This window comes from Phoxinus phoxinus, assembly GCF_949152265.1.
Source record: "Phoxinus phoxinus genome assembly, chromosome: 10".
NCBI classification, from domain to species: Eukaryota; Metazoa; Chordata; class Actinopteri; order Cypriniformes; family Leuciscidae; genus Phoxinus; species Phoxinus phoxinus.
Window position 1 is genome coordinate 22791494 of NC_136885.1, and position 20564 is coordinate 22812057.

The 20564-nt window shown below is 38.4% G+C and overlaps 1 protein-coding gene across 1 annotated transcript; it reads right to left on the reverse strand.

The window, feature by feature from the left end:
• Positions 1-1115: 1115 nt before the first annotated feature.
• LOC307005238 (soluble guanylate cyclase 88E-like) lies at positions 1116-20328 on the reverse strand. Its single transcript, XM_079625161.1, is given in 20 exon segments — positions 1116-2943; positions 3325-3443; positions 4304-4396; positions 4552-4661; positions 4827-4983; positions 5726-5872; positions 6078-6224; positions 6424-6553; positions 7313-7433; positions 7706-7745; positions 7748-7813; positions 7817-7833; positions 8677-8818; positions 8971-9228; positions 9335-9426; positions 10997-11120; positions 11123-11176; positions 17235-17367; positions 17462-17639; positions 20121-20328. Coding segments are annotated over 19 exon segments (2445 nt in total). The 5' UTR covers positions 17590-17639; positions 20121-20328; the 3' UTR covers positions 1116-2576.
• Between the last annotated feature and the right edge of the window lie 236 nt (positions 20329-20564).

The window sequence follows — 20564 nt, forward strand, 5'->3', positions numbered from 1 at the left end:
ATTCAGCAGTAATCCTGGATGCGGCCCAGTGAAAGGAGAGGTTTTAGTCTCTTTGTGATCAGTATTACTGGTATGCAGCCACAGTCATCACAAACACTGATATGTTTCTCAATAAAATGTCCGTTAACATTATTATTGGATTCAAATTGTGATATTTCATTTATTACATTCTATATTACGGTAAGTTATATTTTCTGGTCTGGAATGTCGCTAGCAAACAATGAGTGAAATTGCCAGTACTCTGTATAGCAGCACTCTTGGGAATGTGGCCAATCAGATTTGAGGACTGGACACTAAATTAACATTAACATTATTTATATATAATTTTTCAAGAGAACTGGGTTGTGTTTTCCATCAGACGTCTGTTGTTTGCTTATTGATCAGTGTCTTGATCTTTTGCGGCTACAAAACCATGACATTATTGCACCGAATAACACTCACTTTGCATGACCAGGACAGTTATTTGTTTATACACTAAAAAAACAACAACAGAATTTTCATTGATTTTATGGAAATTGGATGAGGCTCAGTTCATGGACCTTTTCTTTTTACGTTTATGTGCCAGCAAGGTTCATCTTTATTTATTTATTTTATGAAGTTACTCATTTTTTTTCAGTGCCATCATAATTTGTTTTACTACTTTTAAAAAACCTTTATGTTATAGTTTTAATTCTTTGACATTACATCTTAATCAGAAAAATATTACATTTTAAAACTTTGATAATACAAAAGGGAAATGCTTAATTTCCCACGCTGGCTTTGCATGGTCGAAGCATTAAATAATGTTTTGCTCCTAATAACGTTTTTTTTTTTTTTTTGCATAGTTAAAAATCAAAGAATTCTCCAGTGACGCATGTATATAATCACATAATATAGGCAAATTAAAAGTAAAAAAAAAAATATATATATATATATATATATATCCACAAGGTTAAAATGCTCACAACGCAGATACATCCTTATACACAAACCTTTAAAACTGAACATATTATGTTCTAAAATCAGCTTATTATTTTATATATTCCATTTCCTTTTAGAGGCCTAACAACCAATTACTACACACACAGAGACTGGTGGGAGAGCTGGGTGATAACATTACTTTATTTGCCCTTTTCTTATGCAAACTTCATTGTTTATTCACAAACATTAGAAATTGCTGTACAATTAATTGGTCCTGTGTCATAGCGAGACTCCCTCAGGGCTAATGTCTGTGCATTGGTAATGTCCATACTAAAACTGGCTGCTTATCTGCCTGCTATCTGAATGGAAACCATCTGGAATTAAGCCCTAATGCATATAATAATGGACTAAAATGAATCGATGCATATGGCTCGACTCTTAAAATAAAAGTGTTGTTTACAATCTGTAGTATAGGTCTGTCAACTGAATTCTTAAGTTACAAAAGCTTTCTCTTCCAGTTGTGAGATTGAGGCTGAAAACATGACATCTGTGTTTTTCTGCAAAGCTAAGAGCGTTCGGCTAAAGTAAGAATTAAGCTCGTCTCCAAGGCAACAGACAGGAAGTGTCGCTTAAGTGGTTTCCTGATGGCTTCCTCTTTATCGCTGAATGATATCTGACATGTTGTGTGTGTGTGTGTGTGTGCGAATGTGTAATGTGTTTCAGAGATAAAGCAATGAGTATCCAGTACAGTTTGATGAATTTAACTTACTTTGTGATAATGTAAATGTCATGACCATCTTAATCTGATAAAAAAGACAAAAAACGTTTGATCAGGATCAACACATTTTCAGATTTCTGTTACATTTTCTTATATCATTTGTGTTCTTCCTTTTTTGAGTCTAAGCAGACTTACTTGACAGTAACAATGAACTTATGGCAAAGGAAATGCCTCACGTTCTTAGTATGATGCTAGTGTTAGTTTCCTTGTTTATCTGCTATCTCCTTTTGTTTACGTGTGTGTGTGTGTGTGTGTTTAGGCCTGTCTGAACGTAGGTGTATGTCTTCGGGTGAATGTGTTAACATGCTTTATTTAGGTCACTTGAGACTATCTGATATGTCTGCTCTCTAAGCAAAGTATGCGTTTCATGGCAATTTTACAGTGCTCATCAAACAATGAATTCAAACGTAAACTGAAAACAATTACATTTAACATTTTAGATATACAACAAACTCACTGTTAGAACTGTAGTGAACCTCTCTAAAGTTTAACATAAATGTTGTAACTGTACATGCAAATGTTCTTATATACTCAATAGATTGATTTTAATATATCACATCTGTTACTTTAAATAAAACATTCAAATACAGTTATTCAAACTTTTTAAAGAGGAAGTAGCAGCCAAACTACACTATGGACATCCTCTCTTATTTTCGATTTACTGTCAAATTGTGATCCAGATACATCATGGCATAGTTACCAGTATTTTGTTTTGACACTAAGAAATAACTTATCTTGACATTAAGAAGATATCTAAGAAGTCTGCATGAAAAATAAGATTTATGTACCACAGTCAGCATTATTCACCAGATTTATTCCCCAAATTTGCTTTTAAAATTCAACCAGGAAAGATTCACTAAAATAATAAGTACTATTTTATAAATCTCCCCCTGGATATTTACAGCAAATTGCAGGCTGTGCTTCGCATGGGGAGGTTCGCTGGTAATCGTGAGTACTGGCTTCTGAAACGGTGCTTTTTGTTGTGAAGCTCTGTAGCTGCATTCTCCTGGCCACCAGCAGGCGGAGTGTTATCCTGCGCATTACCCAAAGCATTTTCTACCTTCTCTTTTTTGTTATTCTTTGTCTTTTTAACATGTTCTTTGTCCTGCTGGGACTCATTGGTGAATGTGTTTGGGTCTGGAGCGCCCTCTAGTGCTGGTAGGGCGTCAGGGGGCATGTCAGTGGGAGTGGGCTTGCCCTCAGCCTGCTCCTCATTGGGGGTGTTCAGGTTTGATGGGGAATGTTTGCTGTTGGTGCAAGTGGACCTGAACGAAATTACATTTAAGATGGAAGACAGAAACACAACTGTTAAGCATTCTGTCAGGATATTTTTCTGGAAGATGGAAAAACATGATGAATTGAAAGGCCTATGACAGGTAAATCATATAATCATGTTTGAGGCATCAACATGATTCATTATAAACGGCAGAGAATATGAAGTGAAAGACATTCGCTTACCAGCAAAACCAGCTACCTGCATTATGTTTTGTGTTTGCTGGTATGCTAGTGTCCCCTCTAATCCTTGGTCAGCCATGATGCTTTTCAACCAGTTTCACCAGCTAAGTTGTGTAAACCTACTAGAATTCTGGTCTTTTTTCAGCAGTGTAGAAGTTGTTGTGCTTTGACTTGTGTTTTTCCAAACTCACCCATTTGAGCTTCTGTCCTCTGAGTCCTTCTGCTGATTGCTGTATCTGAGCTCTGCTGGAGTCTTAAATGACAGATCTCGCTTTCCCTTCAGCCAGTATGTCTTCATATAACCTTTACCCTGAATCAAGAGGGATTACAGTTGATTTCACACCACTTTATTTGCTTGTGGTATAAGAATTATAATGTCATACTCCAAAAAAGTGCGACTCTTGAGGCTAGGGAAGTGAGGTTTACTCGCACAGCTCTTTACGCCTCCGTTACACTTACAGTCATGTACACTTACATGATATTAAGCCATTTAAATAGGCTAATACATGTTTTACTACACAATGGATAGGGTTGAGCATTTATATTGTTGAATGCAACTGTTTTTGGGCAAGACTTTGGTCTATGGAAGTCTTGGATTAAACTGTGGCTCTAATATACATTTTTAGACCCGGACTATGTTATGCTATGTTATGTTTGTGAACCCTAATATATACCATTGAAAATTTAGGGTCATTAAGATTTTTGTTTAAAAGTATTGAATACTTTTATTCAGAAAGGATGCATTGAACTGATCAAAAGTGACTGTCCTGTTCTTTTGATCAAAGAATCTTGACTTTTTTTTTTGTATCACGATTTCTAAAAACATATTAAGCAGCACAACTGTTTTCAACAATCGTAATAATAAGTGATGTTACTTGAGCACCAGATCAGCATATTAGAATGATTTCTGAAGGATCACGTGACACCAAAAATTCAGCTTTGCCATCAAAGGAATAAATTACATTTAATATAAATATATTAAAATAGAAAACAGTTATTTAAAATTATTATAATATTTCACAATAATTATATTTACTGTATTTTTGCTCAAATAAATGCAGTCTCGGTGACCATAAAAAAACAAATGTTTTATTGGTGTACATAGTTTTGAAAGTTTTAACATGCATAACATTGTTGATAATGAAGATGTTGGTGATGATAATTATGTACTGTAGTACCTTCAATCTTTCCACGTTCCTCAATGATGTACGGCTCATGCTCCAGATGGTCTTTGGTGGTTTGACTGATGTGGATTTGCATGCCCTTAGCATAAGAGAGAGTAAAATTAGCTTTTTAATTAACTGTATTCCCTGTAAAATATCATTAAAAATCACTCATTATTTATTTCATGATAAGACAGTTTAGTTATTTGAGGCTGTTCATCTTTAGTCTCAGCACAGCATAAGAAAGTGGCCCACCACGCCATTTGACTCCATCCGAGAAGCCGTGTTCACAGTGTCTCCAAACAGACAATACCTGGGCATTTTCAGACCCACCACCCCTGCCACCACCATTCCAGAGTGAATGCCTGTGTGAAGACCAACACAAAAGCCTTTAGCTGGAGCATGAAGAGTTTAAAATGTGTAAATCATGTTCTTACATTGTGTGGCACGCATATAAATTATGAATACATCAGATGAAAGGGTTGTTTTTTGTTATGCATGGGACACTGCGTGAGTCCGGGTGCACCTACCAACACGGATCTGGATGTTGTCCCCGGTGGAGGGGTCTTTTAGGTGATCAATTGAGCTCAACATATCTAGAGCCATGTCACAGATGTGGTGGGCATGAAATGTGGTTTTATTGGGCACACCTGCCACCACCATGTAGGCATCCCTAATGGTCTCCACCTGAGTGAGCAAAAGCATTAGCTGGAGTTTCATTACACACTCAATTTGAAGGGCTTTAATAATGACAATAAAGATGAAAGGTACCGTACTTAATTAGAAATGAGAACGTTTTAGTAAAAAATAGGGATGCATAGATATATAAAAATTCTGGCAGAGACCACCAAGCTAGCTGATATGTTCTGGTATTTACCAATATTTACATCAAACATTATTTTTAGGCCATGGTTGATATTAAAGCTATTCATTTTTTTTTATGTACAGTCGAATAAATTGTTATTCATTTTGAGATTTGCCAAATATTATAAATACTTCTATTCAAAAGTTTGGGGTCAGTACGATAAACAAAAAAGAAGCAAATAATTTTTTTCATTCAGCAAGGATACATTAAATTGATACATATAATGATACAACATATTTTAAATAAACGTTGTTCTTTTGGAATTTTGAAAAATATAAGAAATGTTTCTTTAGCAAATCAGTAGAATGATTACTGATCATGTGACACTGAAGACTGGAGTATGATGACTTCCATTTTTAAATTTTACATATTAAAATAGAAATAGCTATTGCCAATATTAGATTATAAAAATCCTAAATCTTATTTAGGGCGATAACCGATATTGTAGTGAAATATATCGTGCCTCCCTTGTAAAAAAAAAATGGAGGATTGTTTTGAAGGTCTTTTATGTCAAAACACATGTCAGTGGAAAAGTTGCCTTTTTTTTGGAGTTCCTTATGTTACCTTATAAACATTGTGCTTCTCGCTGAGTGTGTCAAAAACGATGTAGATCTCGTTTAGCATGTCCACCACCTGCATGGGGCTGATGTGAATACAGATCTCATTAAACTTCACCACATCGCTGAACAGGATGGTCACGTCTGGGAACACCTGGAGAGAGATAACAGATCAAGAACTGCGCTTTCAATAACAGCAGGACAGCACTAGAGGAAAAAATAAAGTGCTTTTCATCGTATTTCATTAACCCTCTTGAGATTTTGATCTCAATGGTCAGTCTATACTAAGTGAAATAAATTCATTTAAATTTTGTTGTATTGTGTTTAGAAGTGTGTTTAATGGTTGGGTTTGTGTGTACCTGACATGTCTCCAGGGCTGTGATTCCCTTGCGCAGTCGGTCCGCCACTGCTTTGGGTATCATGGCGTACAGCAGGGAGTCTCCTCTCTTCTTCTCCTCGTCCAGCTTTTTAATGATCTCCTGCAGCTGTGCATATTTCTGCTGCTCCTGTAGGAGGCACAGTCAGAGATCGGCCTGTCATTTCTAGATGCATTAACGACAGACTCAGTTTAATAATTGGCTTAATAGACTTGAGTCAGTCCATAATGGAAATTCTGCTACATACTGTAACTCCTGCATTTTAAATAAAAATGTGTCTCTTTAAGGATGGGATTTTGGGCTCGTGGCATCAGTGTGACATTTATACCTGGTCAAGTGCCAGTTGCAGCTCGGCTGATTGCTGTGTTCCAGCCAGGATGAGCTCCCTGCTCGAGTCGTGCAGGTTTAAATCATTGACGTAAACACCCATTTTTATCATATCCTCCACTGTCTCAATACTGTACAAAGGAGAATATGTTTTAATAAAGACTACAACATATGTAACTGTAATCTTTTTAGAAAAACAGCTTTTTTTCTGCAGTTAACTGTTTCTACAGACAGATCTGACAATTGTAGACTTATTCCCACACATTTTAAAGGGCTCATGGAAAACTAAAGATTGGTACATTTACATTTAGTCATTTAGCAGACGCTTTTATCCAAAGCGACTTACAACTGAGGACTGTAACAGCAAGCGAGTCATCGTGAAGAGGCAAAAATAACGCAAGAAGTGCTCAAAATACAAAGTTCAGGCATTGCTCAGAGTAGCATAAGCCAAACAAGTGAGGATTAAAGGATTTTTTTTTTCAAGAAAGTACTACCCAATTGGTAGGTCTGTTCTGATCGGGACATGGGCAGCGGGGGGAAATAACCTATATAATTGTGCATTGTCAAGATAGTAAAATAAATGGGCTTAGCAAATTTAAAGTAATTTAGTAACTTTTTATTTACAATAAGCTTGTTTTTAAGTATGTTTGTTGCTTTTGTATTCAATGTAAAAACTGGATCCTGAAAAACCCCCCAGTTTAGAACCTGTTTAATTCTCAGAGGTCAGAGAGAGAATGGAAAATGGTCATTTCAAACTAAATAATGACTAAAAAAAGCTACGATAATATAGTATATAGTCCGTTGTCAGTTTTATGCGGCAATAACCGAACTAATGTTTTCCATTAGCTCAGACTACAATGTTGTAAATGTGTGAGAATATGAAAGCTTACATGGGAGTTCCTAGAAAGATGAGGGAGTCCCACTGAGGGACGTACTTCATCTGGCCCTTGAGGTGGAGAGGCTTTTTAGGGGGCTCCCGCATGTCTTCAAATATGGTTTCACTGCACTTACCTGAACAAGAGAGAAGTTGAATTTTTCACTGCATAGTCAGAAGATTTGGATTCCATTGGATGATCAAGACTAGAGGCACTTTCTGAGGTTCCCAAAACACGTTGAAAATGCTTTTAATCTCATTGACTATATAATTTCTCATTGTTGTCTTGGATCAGAGTTATGCCACAGAAGTGTTCTTTTCTTGAATATTTTCCAAAAGCATAAAACTATGTCTAGAAAGATGCCAGTGGAGCTCATTCAGAGCATCACTTTTCTGTAATGTGTCTAACCGGTGACAGTCTGAAAAGCCAGCAGCTCGATGTCCTCTCTCTTCCAGAATTAGCCGAGGTGTTGTACTGAGTCAGAGTGCCGCTGTATTCCTGATCTATCCCATTAATTTACTCCATCCCTTTAATGCCTGAGAGAACAGCAGAGGGACAGGGACAGAAGTCAGAATGAGATGGTTTAGGACATTATCTGCTTTAATCCGTGTAGAGGCTAGATGGTTCGATGCATTACATCCACCAGCTGGAGTGCCCTTGATTTCCACTAGAGGGCACTCCTCCCGTCTCCTTGGCTTTCCCATCATGAACTACACTTCCCATAACCCATTGCCTGGACTCATTATTGTTTGATCACCTGTATGTCATTACCCTTGTTAACTCAGTCTATATAAACCCTGTTTATTCAGTCACTCATTGTGAAGTCTTGTATGTTGTCACACTGCATTTGTTACAAGTTATTTCTGGTTTTGAACTTATTGTCTCCCCGGTTTTCCCTGTGTCTTGGTAAAGGACAAATCTTTAAAAAAAATCTAGTTTAAAACACATGCCAAGTTTTAGAAATGTACTCAACGTGTTCATGTTTGCTTCATATGATTTAGAAACTTCTTTATACCATTTTCAAGAAAAGTTTCAATTTAATGGTTCTAAAAATGTGAGTGTCACTTATAAATATTGAAAATGATTAATTTAGGCAAAAGCCAATACATTTCTTCAAAAATAATCTATTGTAAAAATAGATACTGTAACTTTTGATCGATTTAATCGAATGAACAATAAAGCATTCATTTCTCTAAAATATCTATTTCTTGCTGACCTTTGCTTGACTGTATAGCGTCACTCACTCCAATTATTTTTATTTAACGTGATAACTTATGTTACGTATTTGACCCTAATATAATCTATTCTGCAGATTTCCACAGATTTTTACCTCACAGTGAGTGTAATTTTTTTAAACTAAAACAGAATAAGCACTGTACCTCGCTCTTCTTTTTTAGGTTTTTCACTCTCCTCTTTCTCCTCTGGTTCTTCTTTGTTGAGTTTAGGGATGTTGACCTTCTGTTTGCTCTCCACCACAGCCTTAGACACCAGTTCAAACACATTGTTGAGGTGGGTGTAGATCTGAAAGAGCACACACCAACAAAGCACATTTTCTGGACACAAATGCCAAGAGCATGAAAAGAAAGCATAAACCTTTTTTTTAAACGCCTCAGTTGTTGGTTGTTACTTTTATGCTGCTTTGGATCTATTCTCCAACCCTCCAGTTCACTCACATTATCCCAGCTGAATTCCAGCATGGGTCGCACCAGGGTAAACTCTTCATTGACCTTTTTACCCTGCAGATCAGAAAACACCTCTTTCAAACCGTCTCCGATCCGATACATGGTCATGTCCCTACGGAATATCACGCTGAAGGGGAACATGTCAAAAAAGATTCCTCTCTTCATGGGCAGTTTCTCATAGCCTGGAGCTGTTTTCTGCTGGGGCATGCGGTGCTTAAACGCAGCGTTGTCAAAATTCATCTTGTACACCTTCAGAGACAGAGTGAGAAGATCAGAAATGTGAGAAATAAAGAATAACTGAGCTGGGTTTGTGTATACAGAGGAAAGTAAATGTCTCGTCTGTTTGGACTCTTACCACATATGTCATTTTCTCTGTTTCCTCTTTGGACAGAATCTCCACCTCAATGTCTGTGTTGTAAAACTGTCGACCCACTTGAGAGAGCTGCCCTACAGAGGAGCCAACAGACTTTTTATTTATTTTAACACTTTGGCTGACCAGCTTTTATTGTGTAAGATCTAGTCAAACATTATTTTACCACATCTCAATTATCGAAACTTCACTTTGAGATCATTATTTAATAATAATGTTGCGCATCTCTCAAGAATTTTAATATGCAGGATTGCAGTTTCAGAAAGCCCGCATGCAGAGGTCACCATTATGCTCATCCTGTTAATATGGTAACTTTTAATTCAGTAAATGATGTATAAAACAGATGCCCCTTTCACACAGCGCGTTGATCCCGGGAAATTGCCGCGAAATTGTCAGAGTGCCTTCTGTGTGAACGCAAACACGTCCCGGGATTGATGCCGGGATCGATCCCGTGTTGGGGACCTAGTAACATTGCCGGTGTTGTGCCGAATTTTGACCCCCTGCCAAATTATTACCCCTCGTTGAAGTCAGTTACCTGATTGCCTAATCCTAACCCCACCCCTAATCCTAACCCCTCCCCCACAACTAATCCTAAACCTACCAATGCTAGGGGGGTAATAATTTGGCACAACACTGGGATCAGTCCCGGAACGCGCCCTGTGTGAGCCAGGGCCAAAAGGCAGCCAAAAAAGACAGCCAAAAGCCAGAATCAATGCCATAAGGGGTGTGTCGTAGTGATGACGCACATGCCATCGCGCAACTCTTTTGCTTTTAGAAGAAAGTTTGTGTTCGTCATCAACAAAGAAAGAACGAAAACATTTCTGCAAACTGGAACGAAGCAGAGACCAGGGAGCTCCATACTATCCGCGCTGAAGCTGAGATCGTTCGCCAGTTTTGTGGAACGGTATGCGATGCGTTAGTGTACATGTTTTCAATGCGTACGTTACACGTCTCATCCTGACGTCACATGTCTTTACGGGATCTTACCGGGATGTGTGTGAACACACTCACAGATCCCGGGAAAATCACTGGTAGTGTGAATGAACCAAAATCAAACAATCCTGGGACAAATTATCCGTGTATTTTCTGGAATCTCTGTGTGAAAGGGGCTAGAGATTTATTAAGCAAATGTAAGGAGGCTCAGTAGGAAACAATTTGTCTCAGATGTACAGTTTTTGGATGTAAATTATATTAGTTGTTACTTAGTGTAATCAGGCTGAAATCTTAATACTTGGCCTGTACTTCATATTATTGTAAAAAGTTAATTCTGTGCCTTGACTTTGCATTACTGGTGACTCATTCTTCAGGTTACATTGTTACGCCAGTAGGTGGCAACAGGCTACTAAACCAATTGGTTCTGATTTATTTCATTTAGGAATGAAACAAGCAACTTATATGTGAATCATATGATATAATCATTCTTCCAAGCGATTCGTTCAGGAGCGAAACATCACTTTCTGTTGCCCAATATTTAAATCTGCTTTGTTTTTTTTTGTTTTTTTTATGAAGTAACTGCCAATACTGTGTCTGAGTGTATGATATTGATTTGTTGTTTATTGAACTGTTGTTTAAAATCAATGTCACACTTGCAGTCGTGCTGCTGGTCTGAATACAATATACGCTCTACACTTACAGTTGCACTAATACCTTTGACAAACTGTGTGAATCCTTTCCTTGTTGAACGGTAGTGCAGGGTAAGACTTGTCTCACATTCTTCCTCTACACAGAAACTGGGAGGCTGGACTTTTGGGAAGGAGAAACGGAAGTACTCGTCTCATGCAGGTTATCCAGCTCATTGATGAAATCTCGTACATTGCGCCCAAGTACCTGAGACAAAGACATTTAAAAGAGATTTTAAAGCTATGTAAAATGTGTACAATTATACAATTGTCCATTGAGAAAAGCCCAGTAAAGAGAAATAGAAGAACAATGTCATAAACTATCATTAAAAAAAGTTTGAGGTTGGTGAGATTTTGCTTTTTTTAATGATATTACAATAAATCTTATTAGAAAAATAAGATGGTCGCGAGTGAGCGCTGTGTTTGTGTTTGAAGCTCCGTCGACTTGATTCATAAATCGTTGATTTTGTTCTTTACACTAATTTAGAAACGAGCATTTTCTATTTTTCCAGCGTGTGAACATATCTCCGATACTACTCTCTATAAAAAACAATCGGATTGCTTTGATATCGCTAGTTATATCCAACTTTCCGAACTTCCGTTACTATCTCTAACGATAACTTAGCCCGCTAGCATTGCTCGCGTGGCCTCGCCTATCGACCGTCTTATTTACACTCGAATCACTGAAATCGCTCTGTTTGTGTTGGAGTTTGTGTTTGTGCTTGTGCTTCGAATCGCTTGTTGTGTTTGAAGTTTGTGTTGTGCTTGTGCTTCGAATCGCTTGTTGTGTTTGAAGTTTGTGTTTGTGCTTCGAATCGCTTGTTGTGTTTGAAGTTTGTGCTTGTGCTTCGAATCGCTTGTTGTGTTTGAAGTTTGTGCTTGTGCTTCGAATCGCTTGTTGTGTTTGAAGTTTGTGTTTGTGCTTGTGCTTCGAATCGCTTGTTTGTGTTTGAAGTTTGTGTCTGTGGTCGAACCGCTTTGGTTGTGTTTGGAGTTTGTTCGAATCGCTTAACTGTTAACGTTAGTTTGTGAGCGTGTGAACATATCTCCGATACTACTCTCTATAAAAAACAATCGGATTGCTTTGATATCGCTAGTTATATCCAACTTTCCGAACTTCCGTTACTATCTCTAACGATAGCCCGCTAGCATTGCACGCGTGGCCTCGCCTATCGACCGTATTATTTACACTCGAATCACTGAAATCGCTCTGTTTGTGTTTGAAGTTTGTGTCTGTGTTCGAACCGCTTTGGTTGTGTTTGGAGTTTGTGTTTCGAATCGCTTAACTGTTAGTTTGTGAGCATGTGAACATATCTCCGATACTAACGTTACTCTCTATAAAAAAACAATCGGATTGCTTTGATATCGCTGGTTATATCCAACTTTCCGAACTTCCGTTACTATCTCTAACGTTAAGTTAGCCCGCTAGCATTTGCACGCGTGGTCTCGCCTATCGACCGTCTTATTTACACTCGAATCACTGGAAGGATACGGGTTCTATCCATGATTTCAGTCCTAAATTAGTAGTGATATTGGTAGCATCACTGCTAATTTATTGTTCATCTGTCATAATGGCGAATATATCGGATGTGTGTCTACCTCTGAGTGCAGGTGAGGACACGTTTGAGCTGCATTCGGTGCGGTTGGAGCTGGAGTCCGTGGAGAAGCAGATCCGTGATCTGCTGGGGAGGCAGGCCGAGCTGCGAGACCGACGATCAGCGCTTGAAGCATCACGCGCCGATGCTCACAAGTCAGTGGTTGGTAACTTTTCGACTCCGGCCTCCTCTACTCCGTGTATTTCTCTGCACAGGACCCGAGCACCCCTGGTTTCGTTTACCCCGACACCGACACAGCACCATGGACCCTGGATGATGCCACAGCGGAAGACACGAGCCAGGACCAGAGCAAGGACCTCTCCGCCCCTCCCGGTCTTCGAGATCTCCACCCGGAACCGCTTCTCCCCTCTTCGCGAGACGGAACGCGACGACGCTGTGATCATCGGCAGTTCCATGGTCCGGCATGTCCGCGCTACCTCAGGTAAAGGTATGGTGCGCACTCACTGCTTTCCTGGTGCTCGTGTTCTCGATGTCGCTGCGCAGGTCCCCGAGATCCTGAACGGTGACGAGCGCGTCGGAGCTGTCGTGCTGCACGTGGGGGTGAACGACATCAGGCTGCGGCAGACGGAGGTTCTGAAGAGGGACTACAGGAGCCTGATCGAGACGGTACGCAGAACATCGCCTGAAGCAAAGATCGTCGTGTCTGGACCGCTTCCCACGTACCGACAAGGACAAGAAAGGTTCAGTAGATTGTTTGCACTAAATGAATGGTTGATGTCATGGTGTAATGAACAGAGACTGCTCTTTGTAAATAATTGGAATCTGTTTTGGGAGCGACCTAGGCTCTACCGTGCTGATGGCCTGCACCCCAGCAGAATCGGAGCGGCTGTTCTGTCGGACAACATCTCCAAGACGTTACACACCATATGACTAGTAAGTCAAAGTCCAAATCACATTCTTTGCTGTCCCAAATTAATTGATATAAGTACCAGTGTAGAACACTATATAGAAACTGTGTCTATTCCTCGTTTAGTGAGGCCAAACAATAAATCTACTGCAGGATCTAAGAAAAATCTAATTGTGATTAAACCAGAAAATCTCAATATTAGTGAACAAAAACAATTTCTAAAGCTAGGTCTTCTAAACATTAGATCGCTTACACCTAAGGCGGTTATTGTAAATGAAATGGTCACTGATAATAGCTTTGATGTACTCTGCCTTACTGAAACCTGGCTTAAACCAAATGATTATTTCGGTCTTAATGAGTCCACTCCACCAGGATACGGTTATAAGCATGAGCCCCGTCTGATTGGTCGTGGCGGCGGTGTTGCAACAATCTATAGAGATATTCTTAATGTTACTCAGAAAACAGGCCACAGGTTTAATTCGTTTGAAGTACTTGTTCTAAATGTTACGCTCCTAGATGTAAGAAAGAAATCCCTATTATCTCTAGCCTTGGCTACCGTATATAGACCGCCAGGGCCTTACGCTGATTTCCTAAAAGAGTTTGCAGATTTTCTCTCAGATCTATTGGTCAATGCCGATAAGGCAATAATTGTTGGAGATTTCAACATACACGTTGATAACACAAATGATGCGTTAGGAGCTGCGTTTACAGATTTATTAAACTCCTTTGGGGTCAAGCAAAACGTTAGTGGTCCCACTCATCGTCTTAATCATACTCTAGATTTAATTATATCATATGGAACCGATCCAACCGATATAGATATTATACCGCAAAGTGATGATGTCACTGATCATTACATGGTAACTTGCATACTACGTACGGCTGAAATGTGTCATGTTGCGCCACGTTATCGACCAGGCAGAACAATCCTTCCAACCACTATAGATAGATTCTTGAATAGCTTACCTGATCTATCTCCGCTCCTCAGTGAACCCAAACAAACAGAGGAACTAGAGGAAATGACTAGCAGTATGAGCACCATTTTCTCTAGTACATTAGAAACTGTTGCACCAATTAGATTAAAAAAGGTTAGAGAGAAAACTAAAGCACCATGGTACAACAGTGCTACGCATGTTATCAAGAGAGAAACTCGTAACTTAGAGCGCAAATGGAAACAAACTAATTTAGAGGTCTTTAGAATCGCGTGGAAAGACAGTATGTCACGTTATAAAAAGGCTCTAAAAGCAGCCAGGTCTGAGCATCTCCGCAAACTAATAGAAAATAACCAAAACAATCCAAGGTTTTTATTTAACACCGTGGCTAGATTAACAAATAAACAGACATCACCTGAACAAAATATTCCGTTACATTTTAATAGTAATGATTTCATGAATTTCTTCACTGAGAAAATAGAAAGCATCAGAAACACAATTGTAAATGTACAATCTTTGACAGCGTCTTATGATTCAGCCTCAATTATCGCCCCTCAAGAACAACTACAGCGCTTTACAACTATAGGACAGGAAGAGCTAAATAAACTTATCACTGCATCTAAACCAACAACATGTTTATTAGATCCAATACCCACTAAACTACTGAAAGAAGTGTTACCTGTAGTGGAAGAGCCTCTTCTCAATATTATTAACTCGTCTCTATCTTTAGGACATGTTCCAAAAACATTCAAGCTGGCAGTTATAAAACCTCTTATTAAGAAACCACAATTAGATCCAAATAACCTAGCAAATTACAGACCCATTTCAAATCTTCCATTTATGTCTAAAATACTAGAAAAAGTTGTGTCCGCTCAATTGTGCTCTTTCTTGCAAGAAAACGATATCTATGAAAAGTTTCAGTCAGGATTCAGGCCACATCATAGCACAGAAACTGCGCTGGTTAAAATTACAAATGATTTACTTTTAGCTTCTGACCAAGGCTGTATCTCAATACTAGTTTTACTCGATCTTAGTGCTGCGTTTGACACTATAGATCATAAAATACTCTTAGATCGACTTCAAAATTACACTGGTGTTCAGGGACAGGCATTAAGCTGGTTTAGATCGTACCTATCAGACCGTTACCATTTTGTCCATTTAAATGGGGAAAAATCAAAGATAACGTCAGTAAATTATGGAGTGCCGCAGGGATCTGTATTAGGCCCCCTGCTATTCTCAATTTATATGCTGCCACTTGGTAATATTATAAGAAAACATGGAATAAGTTTCCACTGTTATGCTGATGACACTCAATTATATATTTCATCTAGACCAGATGATAACACTAAATTATCTAAAATGACAGAGTGTGTTAAAGATATAAAATATTGGATGACGTGTAATTTTCTTCTATTAAATTCAGATAAAACGGAGGTACTACTGATTGGTCCAAAAAACTGCCCACAAAACCTCTTACAATACAACCTTAATCTAGATGGACGTCCTGTTACTTTATCCTCTACAGTAAAAGACCTGGGTGTTATACTAGACCGCAACTTGTCTTTTGAAAATCATATTTCAAATGTCACAAGAACAGCCTTTTTCCACCTTAGAAACATTGCTAAGCTACGTAATATGCTATCAGTTTCTGATGCAGAAAAGTTAGTTCATGCATTCATGACCTCGAGACTAGATTACTGTAATGCTCTATTAGCTGGTTGTCCTGCATCCTCAGTAAACAAGCTACAGTTAGTCCAAAATGCAGCTGCTAGAGTTCTTACTAGGTCAAGAAAATATGATCATATAACACCAATTTTATCATCTCTACACTGGTTACCTATTAAGTTCCGTATCAATTACAAAGTATTGTTACTGACCTATAAAGCCCTAAATGGTTTAGCTCCTGTGTATTTAAGAGATCTTCTATCGCCATATATTCCATCGCGCTCTTTAAGATCGCTAAATTCGAGGCTTCTGGTCGTACCTAGGATATCTAAGTCCACTAAAGGAGGGAGGGCGTTTTCACATCTAGCTCCTAAACTCTGGAATAGCCTTCCTGATACTGTCCGAGGCTCAGACTCGCTCTCCCAGTTTAAAACTAGATTAAAGACGCATCTCTTTAGCCAAGCATTCACATGATGCATCTCATACCTTTTATACTACAGTTAAATCAGATCAAATACATTCATATTAAGAACAGCAGCTACGCTAATTATTTCCCATCTGCCTTTTTTGTTGTTATCTCGGGACGCCTGTCCCGAGATAACTCAAATAGAGTTTGTCAGCTCCAGTTATGTATCCAGCCTCTCATGGAGACTTCAGATGCCCCGACGCCTGTGAAGAGACGACCCAACGCCGGCGATATGTTATGCCCTAAATTTCATGATTAACTAACTGTATTTTTGTATGTATATTTTTGAAATGCATTTTCTGTAAAGCTGCTTTGAAACAATGTGTATTGTGAAAAGCGCTATACAAATAAACTTGAATTGAATTGAATTGAATAAATCATAATTCTTTTTAAATATAGGCTAAGACGTTTTTTTATTTTTTTTATTTATTTATTTAAAATAGTTTTATTTTACTATTAAAACCTCTTATGCTCATCAAAGCTGAATTTATTTGATCAAAAATACAGTAAAATCGGTAATATTGTGAAATATTATAAACATTTTAAATGACTCTTTTCTATTTTAATATATTGTAAAATGTAATTTATTCTTGTAATGGTGAAGCCGAATTCTCAGCATCATTCCTCCAGTCTTCAGTTTCAATGAAAATCATTTTAATATGCTGATGGTGCTTAAGCAAAATTTCTTATTGTCAATGTTGAAAAAAGTTGGGTCAGAGTCTACCATCCTTGAAAATCACCTTTAAGATCCTCTCATAGCCATAGTTTCCTATCCGCTTGACCATGTAGACCCCGAAAGCGTACATCAGCTCATCGTGAGTTTTTCCTAAAATCTCACCAGCTGCCTTTGCCAATCTTAGGATCAGATTATCGCTGGAATAATAAACACAAGCATTGTTAAATTAGCCAGATGCAATCTATGACACTTAATTAATTAGATATGTGACTCTGCAATTTCAGGACTTACTTGTACATCTGGAGGCGAACAAATTTGAGGTGCGGGATCTCCGCTCTGGCCTCGATTAGCCTCCATACGTCCTCTCCATATGATTCATTAATGTAGTCATTCACCGCTTCCAAATACAGGCCATACATCTTCAGGGGGGTTGGAACCTCCAGTATGTTGCCCCAGAAATAAGATCAGTCTGCAGAGAGCCCAACCAGGATCAGAGATGCTTCATGGGCATCAAGGCTTTTAGTCCAGCTTTTAGTTAAGCTTTTATATGGCAAAAATCAATGAGATGCATTAACAAGCAGAGATTTCTAGGACTCGAAGAAGTCCTATAAAAAGTCCTTTATACAAATAGATGTTCACTAAGTATTAAATTGTTGCTGACAGTTTTATGTAATCTATGAGAGTCTGAGAGCCCCTGTGTTTATTCATGCTCTTTTTTTTTGTCTGTACGTGTAAAATGCTATTTTGTTTGGTCGATGAGTTGTGCGGTTATAAAATCTCCACTGTGATGGAGCCTATTTAATGTACAACATCCTCTATAACATCTATATTCACATTAGAATTGTAACAAATAATACAATCTATAATGACCACCAAATTCGATTGATCTAATAGATCAATATATGATTGAAAAGTAAGAGTAAATGTATGTGGCTTACCTGCAGACCTCAGTCCTGTGTAATGAGTAGATGAGTCTGAATTTGGCTAAAGCGCTCTCTCTCTCTCTCTCTCTCTCTCTCTCTCTCTCTCTCTCTCTCTCTCTCTCTCTCTCTCTCTCTCTCTCTCTCTCTCTCTCTCTCTCTCTCTCTCTCTCTCTCTCTCTCTCTCTCTCTCTCTCTCTCTCTCTCTCTCTCTCTCTCTCTCTCACTCACTCACTCACTCACTCACTATCTTTAAACACCTGTTTTTGGCACCTGAAGCACTTCTTACTTATTTAGTCAGTACAATGGCCACATGGACTAAAACAAGAGAACGGGGTATGTTTGTGGCAGGCGCTAAACAACATGCTACCCTAACCCTAAAGTTTTGCCATTTTTATGTGTGAAATTAGATATTTTTAGTCTCTTATTTAATAAACCTGCTTTCGAACAACTCTCTCTCTCTCTCTCTCTCTCTCTCTCTCTGTCTCTCTCTGTCTCTCTCTCTCTCTCTCTCTCTCTCTCTCTCTCACACACACACACACACACACACACACACACACACACACACACACACACACACACACACACACACACACACACACACACACACACACACACACAGACACACAGACACACACACACAGACACACACAGACAGACTTGCTATGACTTCTATTGTTTATACTGAGCTAATAATCAGCTAACCATTGTAAAAACCTATAGAGTTTCCTTAAGACACGATTTATTATGCTTATTAAGCTGCTATTTAGGTGCTTGTTTATGACTTGTTTAATAGTGCTTTAAAAGAAAAACTGTGATTATCCTTGTATAACTAAATTATAGTTATGGTGGATAAATTAGGGGGATAAATTGTTCCATTGTTCATTCGCGGATCTTAAATAACTTTAAAGTAAATAAAAGATTTCATTAAAAACTTACAAATGATTAACCCTTCTCTCGTCAAAATACGACTGTCTCTTTGTGGATTACTCTCAGTATCCGCTAGGGGCCACTGTTGACACAGCGTCGACTCAACGCTGAAAGCAGCAAAATGACTAGGCTGTTGTCCTTTACTTTCAAACGACTTATTGTCATTGCTTTGCAACAAAAATAAATGGTTTACATCATATGTATATCCTATATATGTCTCTCTCACACACACACACACACACACACACACACACACACACACACACACACACACACACACACACACACACACACACACACACACACACAGTTTTTCATTTCTATGCTTGTGAGGACATTCCATAGGCATAATGGTTTTTATACTGTACAAACTGTATATTCTATCCCCTTACACTGCCCCTATCCCTAAACCTACCCATCACAGGAGACATTCTGCATTTTTACATTTTCAAAAATATATAATTTAGTATGTTTATTAACCCATTCCCCTCATGGGGACCGCTGGCTGGTCCCCACAATGGAGGTGATCTCAGGTTTTACTATCCTTGTGGGGACATTCGGTTCCCACAATGTATAATAAACCAAGCCACACACACACACACACACACACACACACACACACACACACACACACACACACACACACACACACACACACACACACACACACACACACACACACACACACCAGTGGTGTGGAGGCAAAGTCCTCTCATTTTTTTGTATAGCCTATATAAAATTTAAATTTATGTCCCTGTTATACTTAATTTTCCTGGTTAAATAAACATTAGGCTACATAAAAAAATACTATTTTGTTTTACATATATTTATTCAAGTTAGTGGTTATACGCATGTTTACATTTATTCCAAAATAACTAAAGGCAGTAACAATTTAAACAATATTATTTGTGAACTAATGTTTAGCTTTTCATTTTAATGGTCAACATATTTTCAGCAGTCATCAAGGTCACATGCAGACACACGATGTAGGGTAATTTACCTTTAATTTTCCCCAAGCTGATTGATCACTAAACCCCCACCCCACACACTTTGACGTGACATAAAGCGGTGATATCTAAATGGATGAGTTGTTTACTTACTTTTTAATTAATGCTCTCATTAACGTCTTCATTTAGGCCGACTCACGCGCATGAAAACAAGAGGCGGGATTTAGCGTAGCAACGAACCAATTTAGTCATAACCGATCATATCCAATCATAGCGCGATGGAGGCATTCCTATATATAAATATAAACTGAGAACGTGAATTGTGTTCCTGTAGTTTCATCACAAGCCAATAATTAGCACGTCTTTGTTTCCAGTCACCCAAGAAAAACCTCTCAGCTCATATCAGCCTCTATCTCTCACATAGTCTCTGTAGTCTATTTAAAAAGGGGGTCATATCCATAAAGTCCTCAAGGTCTCTCATTCTTGTTTATTTACTGTAGCCTACTTCATTCGCTCTATGCATGAGTGTATGTTACAGTAGGACACAATGCCTATGATAAACATGACTGATATCAGGGGTATCACAAGGGCTAGGCC